The sequence below is a fragment of the Euwallacea similis genome, chromosome 9, assembly GCF_039881205.1.
Source record: "Euwallacea similis isolate ESF13 chromosome 9, ESF131.1, whole genome shotgun sequence".
In the NCBI taxonomy this organism is placed as follows: domain Eukaryota; kingdom Metazoa; phylum Arthropoda; class Insecta; order Coleoptera; family Curculionidae; genus Euwallacea; species Euwallacea similis.
The window spans coordinates 4861533-4875305 of NC_089617.1; the positions used below are offsets into that span (position 1 = coordinate 4861533).

At 39.8% G+C, this 13773-nt stretch overlaps 2 protein-coding genes across 2 annotated transcripts; one reads left to right on the forward strand and one right to left on the reverse strand.

Moving 5' to 3' along the window:
- The first annotated feature begins 467 nt into the window (after positions 1–467).
- Pka-R2 (cAMP-dependent protein kinase type II regulatory subunit) lies at positions 468–11923 on the forward strand. The gene is made up of 5 exons (XM_066393659.1): positions 468–1040; positions 4095–4377; positions 8320–8496; positions 8689–9035; positions 9087–11923. The coding sequence occupies exons 1-5, from the start codon at positions 809–811 to the stop codon at positions 9215–9217; spliced, it is 1170 nt and encodes a 389-aa protein (XP_066249756.1). The 5' UTR covers positions 468–808; the 3' UTR covers positions 9218–11923.
- Positions 11924–12329: 406 nt separating this feature from the next.
- On the reverse strand, positions 12330–13364 carry LOC136410989 (INO80 complex subunit B). The gene has a single exon (XM_066393385.1). It carries the CDS (start codon positions 13231–13233, stop codon positions 12424–12426), a length of 810 nt encoding a protein of 269 aa, XP_066249482.1. The 5' UTR covers positions 13234–13364; the 3' UTR covers positions 12330–12423.
- Between the last annotated feature and the right edge of the window lie 409 nt (positions 13365–13773).

Consider the following 13773-nt stretch of genomic DNA (forward strand, 5'->3'; position numbering starts at 1 on the left):
CTATATCAAGAGTTTAGGACACTCATGAATTATTGCGTTCAAACAAATTTTCTTGTGCATTTATCATCTCTTTTAAATTTAAAACCACCCTTAAGCAGATAATAAAATTGTGCTAACGTGTATATCATTAAAGTTCCACTCTGTATATTTTATCATATTTATTCCTTATTGAGCGGCGATTTCTCCTTTGGCTTAAGTGGGGGCGCACGAATCGGCAGAGTTGCCATACTTCCAAACCGAGGTTTCTCTAAACTTTTACACCTATAACAAGGTTATTAAATTTTAAATTATTTAAATTCCTAATTCACTTCATGTTCAATTAAAATAGATCTGTGTCAGAAATTATGAATGAAAACAATTTGGCTGAGAACAATTATGAAATTATGCGAGATATATTTTTGGGATAAACATAGAATTTTCAGAGACGTGGCAATGCAGCGGCGCGATTTTCAACTTTTCCACCTGTGCTGTCATCGGGCTGTCAGTCGTCAGGTCGTCGTTCCTCGCCGCCGATCATTAATCATTGATCGAACGGGAAAGGTCCCGTGAACCGTGTTCAGGAACGCCTTTGGACCTAAAACAATTCCCCACAGATTATGCAGTGACCCCTTAATCGCCGCGAGTGCCCCAAATTCAACGCGAAACCCAGTGCTCCCAGCCAACATTGCCTGGAACAGAGTCCTGTGACTTCTTACCTCACATGCCTCACGTTCACTAACACACTAGACTTACTCCTGGAAACGTCTTGGGTTTTTCAGCCCCATTCAGGCATACAAAAGCATTCAAAATTACGAAGAAACAAGGGAATATGAACCGCGGTGGTAGTGTGGGGGCCCGGGTACAAGTGCCCGGCGAACTCAGAGAGGTGCTGCTTGAGTTCACCATCAGCTACCTGCTGGAACAGCCAGGGGATGTGGTAACCTATGCTGCAGACTATTTTAGCAGGCTAAGGGAAGCCCGGTGCAGTGCTCTACTTTACGAGGGGGCCGGGCCTTCGGAGACACTTTCGCCTGATGAATCAGAAATTTCTCATGAAGAGGGTAAGAATGCAAGTTAGTGTTTGGTATAAAACGGAGCGTGTAGTGTTTAGAAAGTGTTTATTTTTTGGTTTATTGGATAATGATGGTCAGCAAGTAGCGATTCCTAGTAGGTTTCTCTTAAATTTTGCCAGGTTTCTTCATGTGATTTGAGGGGCAGATTGCTAAGGAATTTTGGTGTACATACTCGAGAAATTTTTGAAGTAAATATTTCAAGGTATTTTTAAGGATTTTTGGTACACAAAAACTAATGAGCCATTTACACTACAATGTCATATTACAGCCCCAAGTCTCTGCTCTAAATTACCTCACTAGAGGTTTCATTGAAAAGTTGGAAATAAATAACTTGCCGGCAGCTAAAGAGACTTTTTCTATCCCTCAGTACGATTTTTTCAAAAAATCGGAAAAGAGCGAGTAATGAAAAGTTAGAGAAAGGAAAATTTGAATTTTTTGAAATTTTTCTCTTAATTCTTGCTTATGAAATAATTTGGCTCATTATATAAACTTCCCAGGTTTCTTGACCTCATATTGTATCCCCTGAATTCTGTCAAAGCAACAAATTTCTACAAAGGTTTCTTAATTCATTGATTACCTCATGAGCTTGAAAATTCATTGATCAACTACATAGAAACCCCTTGTAGGAACTTTTATTCTCCAGAAAAGTTTCTGGAAACTTGACCTAACTCATACTCACACACACTGAAATACTGTTGGAGCACACCAGTAAGCTTCCATCCACTATTTCACCCAAGAATTAAAAAAAATTCCTATTTCCTCCGCCTTGACTTATCTTATTCCCAACACACGCTTTGACCTTGTCCATCATCAAATTTTCAATAATAGACAATCTTGCAAACCGCCACACTTGTCGAATTGGATAGGTTAGTTCAGGGGGCCTCAATAATTCCCAATAATGTCGGGGCAATTTATAAAAACCATTAATCAAAATCTAGAGGTTTTCTCTGGTGAGATGTAGAGCAGGTTCATTCGTGTGATTAATGTGATTTTAAAGGTCGTTTAGGTCAGTTTTTGCCCATTTCTGGTGTCAGATTTATCCGCAAAAAAATGCGTTCGTGGTTAACACTAAATCAGCCTCAAAATTTGCAAAGAAGAGCTCTCAAAAAACGACTCGTTTCCTGAGGTTTCAGTTGAGTGTTCCACAGCTTTTAGAAAGTAACTAATTTCTTGAGAAGCAGTTTAATGCCCAGAAGACATTCCCCCTCAGATTATGAGCCTCTAGCAATCCCCAGTGGGCCAAGGTAAAGTACTGTTTGGTCAGATGTTAAGACTATTTATCATAATTAAGTTATTTGGTTAATAAGTTAATTAAAGCTCATAAGTCCCCCTTATCTTTAGAATTATTAGGTTGATAAGTGAAACGTCATGGATTCTCATTGATCATTCCCAATGAGAATTGATGCCTTTGATGGTTGTTTGAAATGCGAATAATGATATTCGTCTGGTGGCTCCATTGGTATGCACCAAACGTTGGGTAGAGCGAATGAGCATAAATAATGTAATATGTATGAGAACTTGAAGAATGAAAGAACCTGACCGAAGTCTTTATTTTGTATAAAAGACCTTTTTGGGTCATTATGTGAGGCTTATCTACGCTACTGTTTCGTGCACAATCAGGTTACACATTTCGCTGTTTATTCAAGTATCGTTTTTCAGCCTGAAATTCAGTGCCGTAGAAAGTCAATTTTTGTAATCAAAATACTTTTAAAAAATCCTCATTTTCAACCATTTTTGAAGTGTTTTATTGCTTTATTGATAGAGTGCTGTACGCCAGTATTTCTTGGCCAATAACGTTGATGATTTCTCTATTTATTTCTTATACGTCTCTGATTATTTGTTCTAAAATTCACTGGTATAGACGGTTTATTCTGCGATTACCATTTCCCATCAAAATGCACTTCGAAATCAATCAAAAAGCAGCGCTGGTGGGGGGCAACTGTTCCTTATTCAACGAATTTTAAAGTTGCACCCTCTCTTCATAACACATTGGCAATCGTCCCGGTTAAATTCAGTGCCGTAGAAGCTCGATTTTCGCAGCTGTGTGGAGAAAAAAGGAGCTTCTGTGCCACTGTTGCTTGACTAATCAATTTGCAAATTTCATTCATTTCAGGTTTCAGTTACATAAAAAGTCTATTTGGGAAGTTTTTAAAAATTTTCCTTGTAATGGGCTATTCTTGATTCCTTTCTTTTAGCTACCTTGAAGAACGCTCTTCACCTAATTAATTGCCACTTCCCTACGCCAGCGTTTATTAGACCAATTAAATTGCAAAATTTCCTTTTTACTCCTAAATAGAGGAGCGATTTTTTTACCCTAAATTTCAGGACCGTGGAAACGTGTATTGGAGAAGTTTTAGTTTTTTTATTCTCACTTTTACCTATTTTATCCATGTTTTCGCTTTGTCACATGTGGCTCCCTTGCGTCAGTTTCTTAACCATTCAACTTGCAAATTTCCCTATTCATATTCAGTGCTTATGTAACTATTCCTACCAAAATTCAGTGGTATACAAAGCTTATTTAGATCTTACAGGCACTTTTTAGCTAATGCGTTAAAGCATAAAATGTGATTCTGGCGCCACTGGTTATTGACCAATCTAGTTGTAAGCTTTCCCACTTATTCCCGGTTGTTAGGTGTATTCAGTCTAAAATCCAGTGACGTAGAAGGTTTATGTGAGCAGTTAAAATTTTTCAAAATGTTCGTTTATTGTAGCCGCAGTTTTCACTTTTTTAAATCATTGGCCGCTCTACGCCACTGTTTCGTAACCAACCACGTTTTACCATACTTCATTCCCAAAGGTCATCCGATAATTTGACCTGAAATTCAGTGGCGTAGAAGGTCAGTTACAATTTTTTTCCAATATTCAAGATTAAACAGCCGCACATAAAAATCGCTCAGTGGCGCAATGAAAACATCTTGCACATAATGAAGTTTCCGATAGTCAAAAATCGACTTCAGCATCATTTTTCTCCGAAAAATTCAGCTAAAAACGACTACCACCACCTCGACATCGTGTCTTTTCCCATTAAACTCCACTTTGCAGAACCTCCGGTGGGCCGCTTCCAGAGCCGACGGAAGTCGGTATTCGCCGAGACCTATGACCCGGAAGAGGACGAGGACGACGACGGCACCCGAACCATCTTCCCGAAGTCTGACGAGCAGAGACAGCGCCTCTCGGAGGCGGTCCGTAACATCCTCCTGTTCCGCTCTCTGGACAAGGACCAGATGAACGAGGTGTTGGACGCCATGTTCGAGAAGAGAGTGAACAAGGGCGATATCGTCATCAAACAGGGCGACGACGGCGACAACTTCTACGTAATCCAAAGGTGAGAAAACAGAGAATCAAATTCACGTTAAAACCGCCACATGAATGTGGTGCGGTTGTCAAAAGTGACGTGTGATTTGTGGATGTTAATTGAAGCTAATAAGGTGAGGTGGAGATCATCATTGGAGTTATGTGTGTATTGTTGGTTGTCTGCATGGAGAACTATAATAATGGGCAATTGAATAGTCATGGAAATTGCGGTTTGTAATGGAAATTATGGGTAATTTTCGCAAACAATTACCGATTGCATTGTACATTGTGTGTGTCAGATGATCGCCAAAACAGTAAAATAATATGTATGGAACAAAAGGTGCTCAATTGCTGTGGAACAAACCGAATTGTCGTATTGTTCTCCATAGACTGAAAGTATGCAGTTATGAGGTCTTTCTGCCAACGTGTCTCAGGCCAAAAACTAATTGTCGCGATTTATTAAATTCATTAAAAGCGCGTTTTTCTGGCACGACCGCTTTTATCGGAGCCAAGAGGAATGTCTCTAGCTCCCAAAATATAAATTATCTCAAGAAAATAAACATATTGGTTACAAAAATAATGTCTCAGCATGATGATGAGGCCGCGGTGCATTGTGGGCCGAGACCCGGGCTTTTATCGATTTTAATAGTCCGGCCTGAATAAATCAGGAGATTTAATTTAAACCGTTGCGGACAAACGTTGTTTCCTTCCTGGATGGTCAAGTGGTCAGAGAGAGAGAGAGAGAGAGATAGAGAGAGAAAGAGAGAAATTGTGTGGGAGGGCTATTTTTAATTAACGGTGACCCTCAAGATTAGTGATGTAAGTGGGAATAGTCGCTGGCGAACTTTAGCGAAAATTGGGAATATTCGCGAAAGTTGGGAATTCGCTAGTAATAGTAGGATGGCACGATATCGACTTAGAAGGATGAGATGAAAGAAAAAGCACACCGTGGCCGGACACAGACTATTCGACTGATCTACCTCCCAACCATGGATATCGCCCATTTTCAAAATGTTTAGTAAGTAAGATCTTCGATTTTCGGCATTTCCTGATAGTTAAATTCATTTACTACCAAACTTGAAGGAATGTACAGGCATGCAACGGAACATCGCATCACAATACCGTTTGGCAGCATTGAATTAATTGTAACTACCAAGAAATTTTACTTTCGGCAATTGAGAATTTTAAAATTCATAGCACCACTGGAGTTTCATAAAATAGCTGAATATTTTTTCTTATATTCTTTTACAATAGCTCTATCTGTGACGTCAAATTCCAATAGCATAGGTGTCTTTTTAAGTCATTCTTATGTTATTGCGGTTTCCACAATAGAAAATTAAAAACTTTGGTAGTGCCACTGGAATATTATAAATATAATTATAAATAAATATCAAAAAAAGCAACACCCTTTCACAGCAATATAGACGGCACTGGGCAACAGCGTCGCGTAATCCCATATCGCAACATTGAGAATTTCTATCGATTGTCGGTGTTTCACCGTTACGTCAAGGAAATACGCGCTGGTGTTGCACACATACTCTCATGTATACTGTTCAATCTTTGTTAACATTAGCTCGAAAAAGCGACATTTGCTTGTACCCAAATCAGCACGCGCATGTGCGGGCATTGTGGCTAAATCTTAAATGGCAATAGCGCACACATAACGGACCATTGGAAAAATAACCAAGAGGTCTCATGTTAGTTATTCCTTCTTCGCATTTGCATAACAGTTATCAGGAATTCAAACACTCATTGAAGTCAGTGGCATATCTTGTCCTTCAGATCTACTGAGATTGCAAGAATCTCAAGGCGCATGCTTTACTTAAAGTTTCCTGGATCGTCAAACTCTTTTGGGAGCGCCACTGATTTTAGCACAATAATCTCAGGTTTTCCAAGGGAATATCAAGCTCCTGGTGAAGTCAGTGATTTGCCGTGTTACCACGATTACCTGAAAGAATTCTGAATCAATTTCTACCTTTTAAGGCCTAACTCTCTACGGCTACCTAGCCGCGTAATCCGAATAATCGTTTCTTATTAGTGTTAACAATATTTGTCGTTGGGTCGCTCAACTGGTGCTCTTATAGTGATGGTTCGCTAGTGATGGGATTATACAGAAAATGTCGTCGACCCACAATAAGCACGTACCATAAAAAGGAACGTCTTCTATAATGGTTGAACTAGATTTCACTGCCCCGTAGCAACAAACCAAACGGGTGCCATTATTTCTCAGCTAAAACGCCTGAAACCAAAAATCGAGCATTTTTTCATGTATCAATTGTATGCAGGGTGAACCACCCTGTATGCTGAGATTAAGCTTATCACTATCTACATCGTCCCAAATTTGCTCTTGGTGACGTCAAGTGACGTGGTGCGTTCAAGGCTGCAATGGAAATTATTTATCATGGTTTTTATGCGTGTGTGTAGAAACGGGCCCATTTAAGATTTACGAGGCGCACTCGCTTAAGCGCTTCAGGTTTCATTGCTATGGAGCCGGTCGGCTAATTAACCGGGTTTTAATTGTGTGCGCTCGACTAATTAAATTGTCGGCGCGCTCATGATTTTCGCCAATTCAAGGAAAAATCCTGTCTAGTACATGACGCCCCATTATCAGTGTGGGTGAATCATGGTAAATGGAAATTGATTATCTGGGCGTTTTCCATCGAAATTCAATGAATTAAATCGCTTAATGGAAAAGTTTTGCATTTTTCCTTCTTTTACGACATATTGCAGGGTTGACATTCTCAAACCTTCGTCCCACGTCCCCTCGGAAACTGGGAATTGCCTCGTCTACTCAGTTCTGTCGATTCAGATATGGAAGTAATGCTTCTGAAGATTCTGAGCATGTTTTTTAAGGTTTATTTCAATGTACATTCTCATGGATAACTTGGCTTTCGGCACATTCACTTCGTGTGTAAATCTTTCGTTACTTGTTACTGCTTGCCTGCTCGATACTTACAATATATTTAAACTTCATATAGATTCAATCCTTCTTAAGCTTAGAAACATGCTTCTTGAGATCTATTTGAATGTAAATTCTTATGGATAAGCTGAATTATTTTTCGACGAAAATAAAACTTCTATTTAGCTTTCCTTTGAAGCTCACACTTCAGGCCATATCGGTTAGTTGCGTTGAAACCCTTTTTGAAACGTTGATCGTTTTCTGTACTTTGAACTCATAGTTTTGCAGTTTTTCTTCTTTGAAGGCGATATTTTGGATACAAATTTTAGATTTATTTTGGAGTTTCAAGGATTTTTTAACGATATAAAAGTAGGTTAGGACGGACAAATGTTTAATTCAATGAGACATGATATTTATTAGATACCGAAAATGGCCGATTTTGCTAATATGGTGTTATAGTTGTGCGTTAGACAAAGACGCGCAGGCAACGGTGGCCATTTTACCTCCATAATTTTAGAAACGAGTTAAAAAAAGAAAAAGGTAGGCAACCAAATATACAAACCTAAGATTAAATTATTGTTGATTCTAGAAGGAAAACTTAGTACCTTTTACAATTTGTTTATAATACACTGATGGCTGTTTAATTTTCAATAAAGTAAATATTTTGAAAGCAATTGTTAGAGAATTGGTGGGGTAATTCGCCTTGAAAGGTATTTATGAATATTTGAAAATTGTCTCTTTAAGGGGGCGAGACAAGATTGTTTAGATACTCTAAAACCCCCACATGGTACGCCCCTGGTTGTCTTTTTAACAGAGATTTATCATTTTTAAAGGCGACTGTGAAAAACGCAATGGCATAGCTTAAAAACTGACCCTTGGGGAGTTAGGGAATCAAAGGCTCAGTGGTGCAGCCTGCTTTTAAAAGTAGTTACATACATTTCAAATTTGCTCCTTTTATAAGGGACACTTTGGCTTGTTTTTTTTTAATCATATTTCTGGATGTGTCTCAGCTCTGATTTAGATAAAACTTGAACTCTTTGAGGATATTTAATAATCACTTATCCTCATTTCCAGTGGCGTGTTCTTTGCTTTTGTCCAAAGCGACCCCAGCCAAGAACCAGTTCATATTCATACGTATGACAATCGGGGCAGCTTTGGGGAACTGGCCCTGCTCTACAACATGCCTCGGGCCGCCACCATCCAGGCCCAATCCGAGGGTTCCTTGTGGGCCATGGATCGGCAGACCTTTAGGTGAGTTCCTACTCCCTTTAATTAAGTTTTTAAAGTCTTCACAAATATTAATATGCTTAACAATAAATTGCATAGCAAAAATTGTTCTAATAAATGTGTGGGTGATACCTGTCGGGCGCTCTCCTTAATTCTTGAATTCGGACTGCATGTATTGTTGGTTGCATAAATATAAAAATCTTTGGCGGCTCGTAGGCGCATCCTCTTGAAATCTGCCTTCAAGAAACGAAAGATGTACGAAGCCCTGATCGAAAGCGTGCCCATGCTGAAGGCCTTGCAGCCCTACGAGCGCATGAATCTGGCCGATGCTCTTGTGCCCCGCACTTTTGCCAAAGGAGCCCGGATAATAAAGCAAGGAGACGCCGCTGACGGCATGTACTTCGTCGAAGGCGGAGAGGTAGTTATTAGCGTCCTGGACGACAGTGGAAAAGAGATAGAGATAAATCGTATCGGCAAGGGTGGGTACTTTGGGGAGTTGGCTCTAGTCACGCATCGGCCTAGAGCCGCCTCTGCCTTTGCCGATGGAGACGTCAAGTGCGCATGTAAGTTTGTTTGATGGAGAAATGTTATTTTTTTGATAATTTTGGGAGTAGTTTTGGACGTAGAAGCATTTGAGCGTCTGCTGGGTCCCTGCATGGAGATCATGAAACGCAACATCACCGACTACGAGGACCAAATGCTCAAAATCTTCGGCTCAAAGCAGAATATCCGGGACATACGATGAAATGATCGTGAGCCGTTCCCCGTTTGGTTTGTATTCTCCGTGTTCGTTTCAGTGTTTGTCGTCCCTGAATTTTGAATGGTTGTGCGCATTGGGGTGTTCTTTGTCTCGCTGGGTGGGCGGGCTCTGGAAGGAGGAGGAGGAAGGATCAGAGAAGGATTCCGAGAGCCCCAAAGTGGGCTTTTGCTTCGGCATTACAGAAATACAGTCAGTCATAGTGACTGCAATTTGTGACAAAATGGTGACCGCAGGTTTTCCCATAGCGCAGGGAGACATCTTTTAGTTACACATAAATGTTAATTTGTTTTTTCTTTGAGATATTTAGTACGATACTATTTTTCAGTGAGAATCAATTGTCGAACTGATATAACACAGGACGTCATACTGACTCCATGTAATGACAATTCTGTGGCATCTGGTGCTCTACTATTAGAAAGATAATTTTTTTTATGTATTAAAAATAGGGTTTTACTAGTATTTTTGGTTCGGGTCTAGCAGGCTTTCTGTCCTCCTCCCTCCTGGCCCAGTCATAGATAAGTAAAATCGTTTATACTAGTCAAAGGAATGTGTAAATATTCGTCTTAAATATGGACTTTTCCCGTCGACCTGAGAGAATTTGCGGTCCGAGGCATAACCACCATTTAATCTCAGTCCAAAACGCATATCCACCCCAGCAAAAGGAGAATTCTCCACCAGCTGCGGCGCGCCTCGCTGCCAATTTACAGGCCGACGTTTTCCCCGTGTGCTTTATAATCTTTTAAGGAGAATTTTGTAAAAAAAGTCAAACGAGAGACGCTCCCGCTGGTCGGACCAAAGCAACTTTATTTAAATTAAGAGAGAGCTTGAGAGATGAATGACCGGTTGTTATATTTATTTTTTCGTTGTTGAATTTTTTCACCGTAGTTTTAGCGCTTCTTTGCTCAAATCATACGAAGATCTGCTGTTGAAATGCGATGCCATTGATTCGTTTATCATTAGAATCTATTAGACTGTAGTTGTTTACTTAGTTTACCGATTATCTATTTAGTCGGCACAGCAGGGGGTAGTACCTGTCACTGTCATGGTAAATATTCATCATGTCACTGTCAAAGTTAACATGAAGAAATTTCTGAGACAGCAATTTTTAAATCATTTGTTTGTATGTGTTTAGTCGATTTACCAGCGTTTGGTTCGGTGCTTAAACGCGTGCATGAACTTAGTGTGAGTGCGCAATAGAGGAAAATTCCCTTGTTATCGTTTAGATGAAACTGAATAGGTGGAACCGTAATAATACTTAGATGTCGTCGGAATTTAAATGTGCAAATCCCCCGACTGCCCCGTGTATTTTCCGAATCAGTTTTGTTGTAGTTAAAAGGCACAAAATATGCAAAAGAACAGGAAGCAAAAGTATTATTTGTAAGCTTCAAAATGGCTGTACTTGAAGCACATTGCAAAAAATTCCAAATGCGGTCACGTCGTCCTTCTGGCGGCCATTGTATGCCAGCCATCATCACAATAGAATCGCCAATAATGTGTCACTCTATCCGAGGAATTTATCCAGAAATGTCTACATACTTAATTAAGGCTGCAACGCATGACTTGCACACGCAGGATTTGACATATCGCCGCAGGAATCTGTCAACAAGGCTATTCGTAAACTGGGATTGGTCAGAACTTCGTACACCACCATTTTCCCAATAATGGCCGGCTTTTTGATGAGCTGAAACCTTCTACGCAACACTTTCTGACCCCTCCTACGCTCGTTTAGGTTTCATCTTGACCTGTTAAAATTATACCCAACTAGAGGTGATTGTATAAACAAAAAAATACCGCTTAAGTAGTTGCTGCTTCACTTTTACATATTAATAGATAACCGTTATCTCACTCTAATGGCGGTTTTGACTGCACAGCTGGTCGGGACAAAATGATTGCTGTCACGCGAAAATATGACTTCCGCTTTTTTGTTTCACTCAGCCATTTTGTCTCGCGTGGCTGATTGAGCAGAGCCGAACTCGCCCTAAGGGACATTTTCTCAGTGTTCTTAGGCTATTGAATGTTAATTAAAAGAAATCAAATATCAAGCAACAGTATTAAAAAAAGTGCGTTGTTGCCGCCCCTCCGGGGGGCGATTGTTTTTTAGATGTTTATATAATATACTTAAAGTAATTTCCCGAGGGCGGCGGAGCCCCCCTCTCTGAAGGGGGAGGGGGCTGAGCCGCTCTTGAAACCTCTCAAATTTTCCAATGTGATACGACGATCATTTAGTAGTAAAACACGCAAAATCCATAATAAAGTGCGACATGCGCGGGCGCAGGTGCCTACGCCACAAATCCGGTATCATGTTGCGAAAATGCCTTCTTCCGTCTATGTGCGCCATGATTGTCCCTATAAGTGTGTGCGATTGCCTTTCTTAACTGTACCAAAAATCGTTTATGAGGGTATAAAAATGTGTCATTTCCATTATTGAAAATAAGTCTGGTTAAACCCAACCGAAGGCGACTAAAGAGGTCCGAAACAAGAACCTCGGGGTACCTTTGGTTGGGGAGGTACCAAAAAGATGCAGTGAAGGTTCCTTAGCCTCATCAGCGCTTCACATCTTATTACTACTAAAATAAAAGAGCTTATTAAACCTACCGAAGATGTTTTATGTTATATAGGAGGATCATCTGTAACCTGAATAATAATTGTAAATGTTATTATTTTATGGAAATAATAAATGAGTATAAACTGTGTGGAACTCTCATTGTAAGTCTACGACATCCGATTCTCAAATATCACTCAAATGGGAACAGATAGAGCTGTACTGTTTGGTGCACCTGATAGATTGAACTAAGTTTTCTTGACCCCCTATTATCCATATTTTTCCTGATTCCTCTTTGAATAGTGAATTTTTGAATATCAACAATTTTCATTTTGTGATTCAATTTGTGAAAGGGCGCATATGCACACATCTGAAACTTCTAAATAAAGTTGCATGGTTTCGTGTATTTAATAAACTTGACTCATGTTTATTTAATCCCAGTTTTCACATTTATACCTTTGACCCCTCTTTGAACATCCACAAGTCTTATTCCAAATATCAATAATTTTCATGACATTTTTTGAATAGCTTGTAGAGAAGTCTCAATAACTCCTAAATGGACGCTACTTCACCATCACTTCATTTAATCTTTATTTCAATAAGAATATCTTACATATAATTGCAACTTATATTAACACTGAAACCTCTACTAAAAGATTATACTTGAAATATTCCTCTTATAACACTCTAAGCTACACAAAGGCACCCCGGTCCTTGAACAAGAATACTTCTTAACATTCCCACACCCCATGCTGCACAACTTTGACTTAGGGGGCTCTACAGCTCTAACGCTCTCCAAGGGATAATCAATTCCCTCTGGAAAGGCCAGGATAGTCTTCTCAATACTTTGCCTGTAGAGTATCGAAGGCGCATTCACCCTTATCGTTTTATTCTTGATTTGTTTAGTCGCTTTTGAGTCCTGTTTCTTTAACAACCGCTCCATGGTCTTCTTCTTGTCCTTTTCTCGTTTCTCGTCAGCTAGCTGTTTGCGCTTCTGGGACTTGATGGCAGCCTTCTGTATGGCCTCTGCAGTCATTACTTTCTCCTTATAGCCAGTGGGCAGAGACATTAAAGTAGGGGTGGTAGGGTTGATTGCGCCTTCGTTTCCTCGATCGTACATGGCCCTTTGTCTTGCTGTCATCAAAGCTGGGTCTTTTGGTTTGATTTTTTTCAATTCATCATCTACATCCTCCAATTTTCCGCTTTCTATTGCAGTAAGCCAGCGCTCCTCATCGCTAGAAGCGCTGTCTCGTTTCTTTCGTTTTTTGTTGTTGCTGGTGTTAGAGTTTGGGTTGGGCTTGGTTAAAATGGTAGCAGATGGCTTTGGCAGTGGTTTCATGCTAGAGCTGTTTTCGTCAACGATTACCAGTTCGTTGGACGACGAACCGTCGTCTGAGGGGGCCGGTTTGGGTTTCTTCAGTTTGCTCTTTTTCGACTTCTTCGAGGGGCTGTCATCCATATTGGGAGATCAATTATGGAGCTCAGAACTCAAGGGAGGTCCTCCGGTGCATTTACTTGTTTTGGAGAATTGAGACAGGCGAAATTGGTCGGTTGAAAAGTGGGCCCCAAGAATGGTTTGTTTACGTTTTCGATAACTGGAAGTGAGGTTAGGAGAGGAAATGAAAATAGTGACTGACAGTTGCGAAAATGAGTCTTTGAAGAGCCAATAGGCCGAGAGTATGGAATTTGTGGAGTTACGTCATCATTTGTGTTATCATATTTCAAGGGCTTCATGTCTGATGAAAAAAATTATGTTTAATTATTAATTTTCCTTATCTGATACGCCTCTGTTTTTTGCTTTCAGGTTAAATATAGCGAAAATTTTACTCTAAAAAAATCATCTAAAAGCCATTGGCGTAGGTCGATTCTGAGGCAAGTTATGAATTGTCAAAATATCTTTTTCTTATTTTTTCTATGTTTCACACGGTTAAATTCCCGACTGGTGCGTCCCTGTTTATATATTTTTTAATTTTATATTAATTGCAATGTGCGTAATATA

Excerpts from the sequence above, each read along its gene's own strand:
- LOC136410989 (XM_066393385.1), bottom strand. The coding sequence starts at position 13,233 with ATGGATGACAGCCCCTCGAAGAAGTCGAAAAAGAGCAAACTGAAGAAA.
- Pka-R2 (XM_066393659.1), top strand. The coding sequence starts at position 809 with ATGAACCGCGGTGGTAGTGTGGGGGCCCGGGTACAAGTGCCCGGCGAA. Across the intron at positions 4,378-8,319 it reads AACTTCTACGTAATCCAAAG|TGGCGTGTTCTTTGCTTTTG; the intron begins GTGAGAAAACAG and ends CCTCATTTCCAG. Across the intron at positions 9,036-9,086 it reads TGGAGACGTCAAGTGCGCAT|TTTTGGACGTAGAAGCATTT; the intron begins GTAAGTTTGTTT and ends TTTTGGGAGTAG.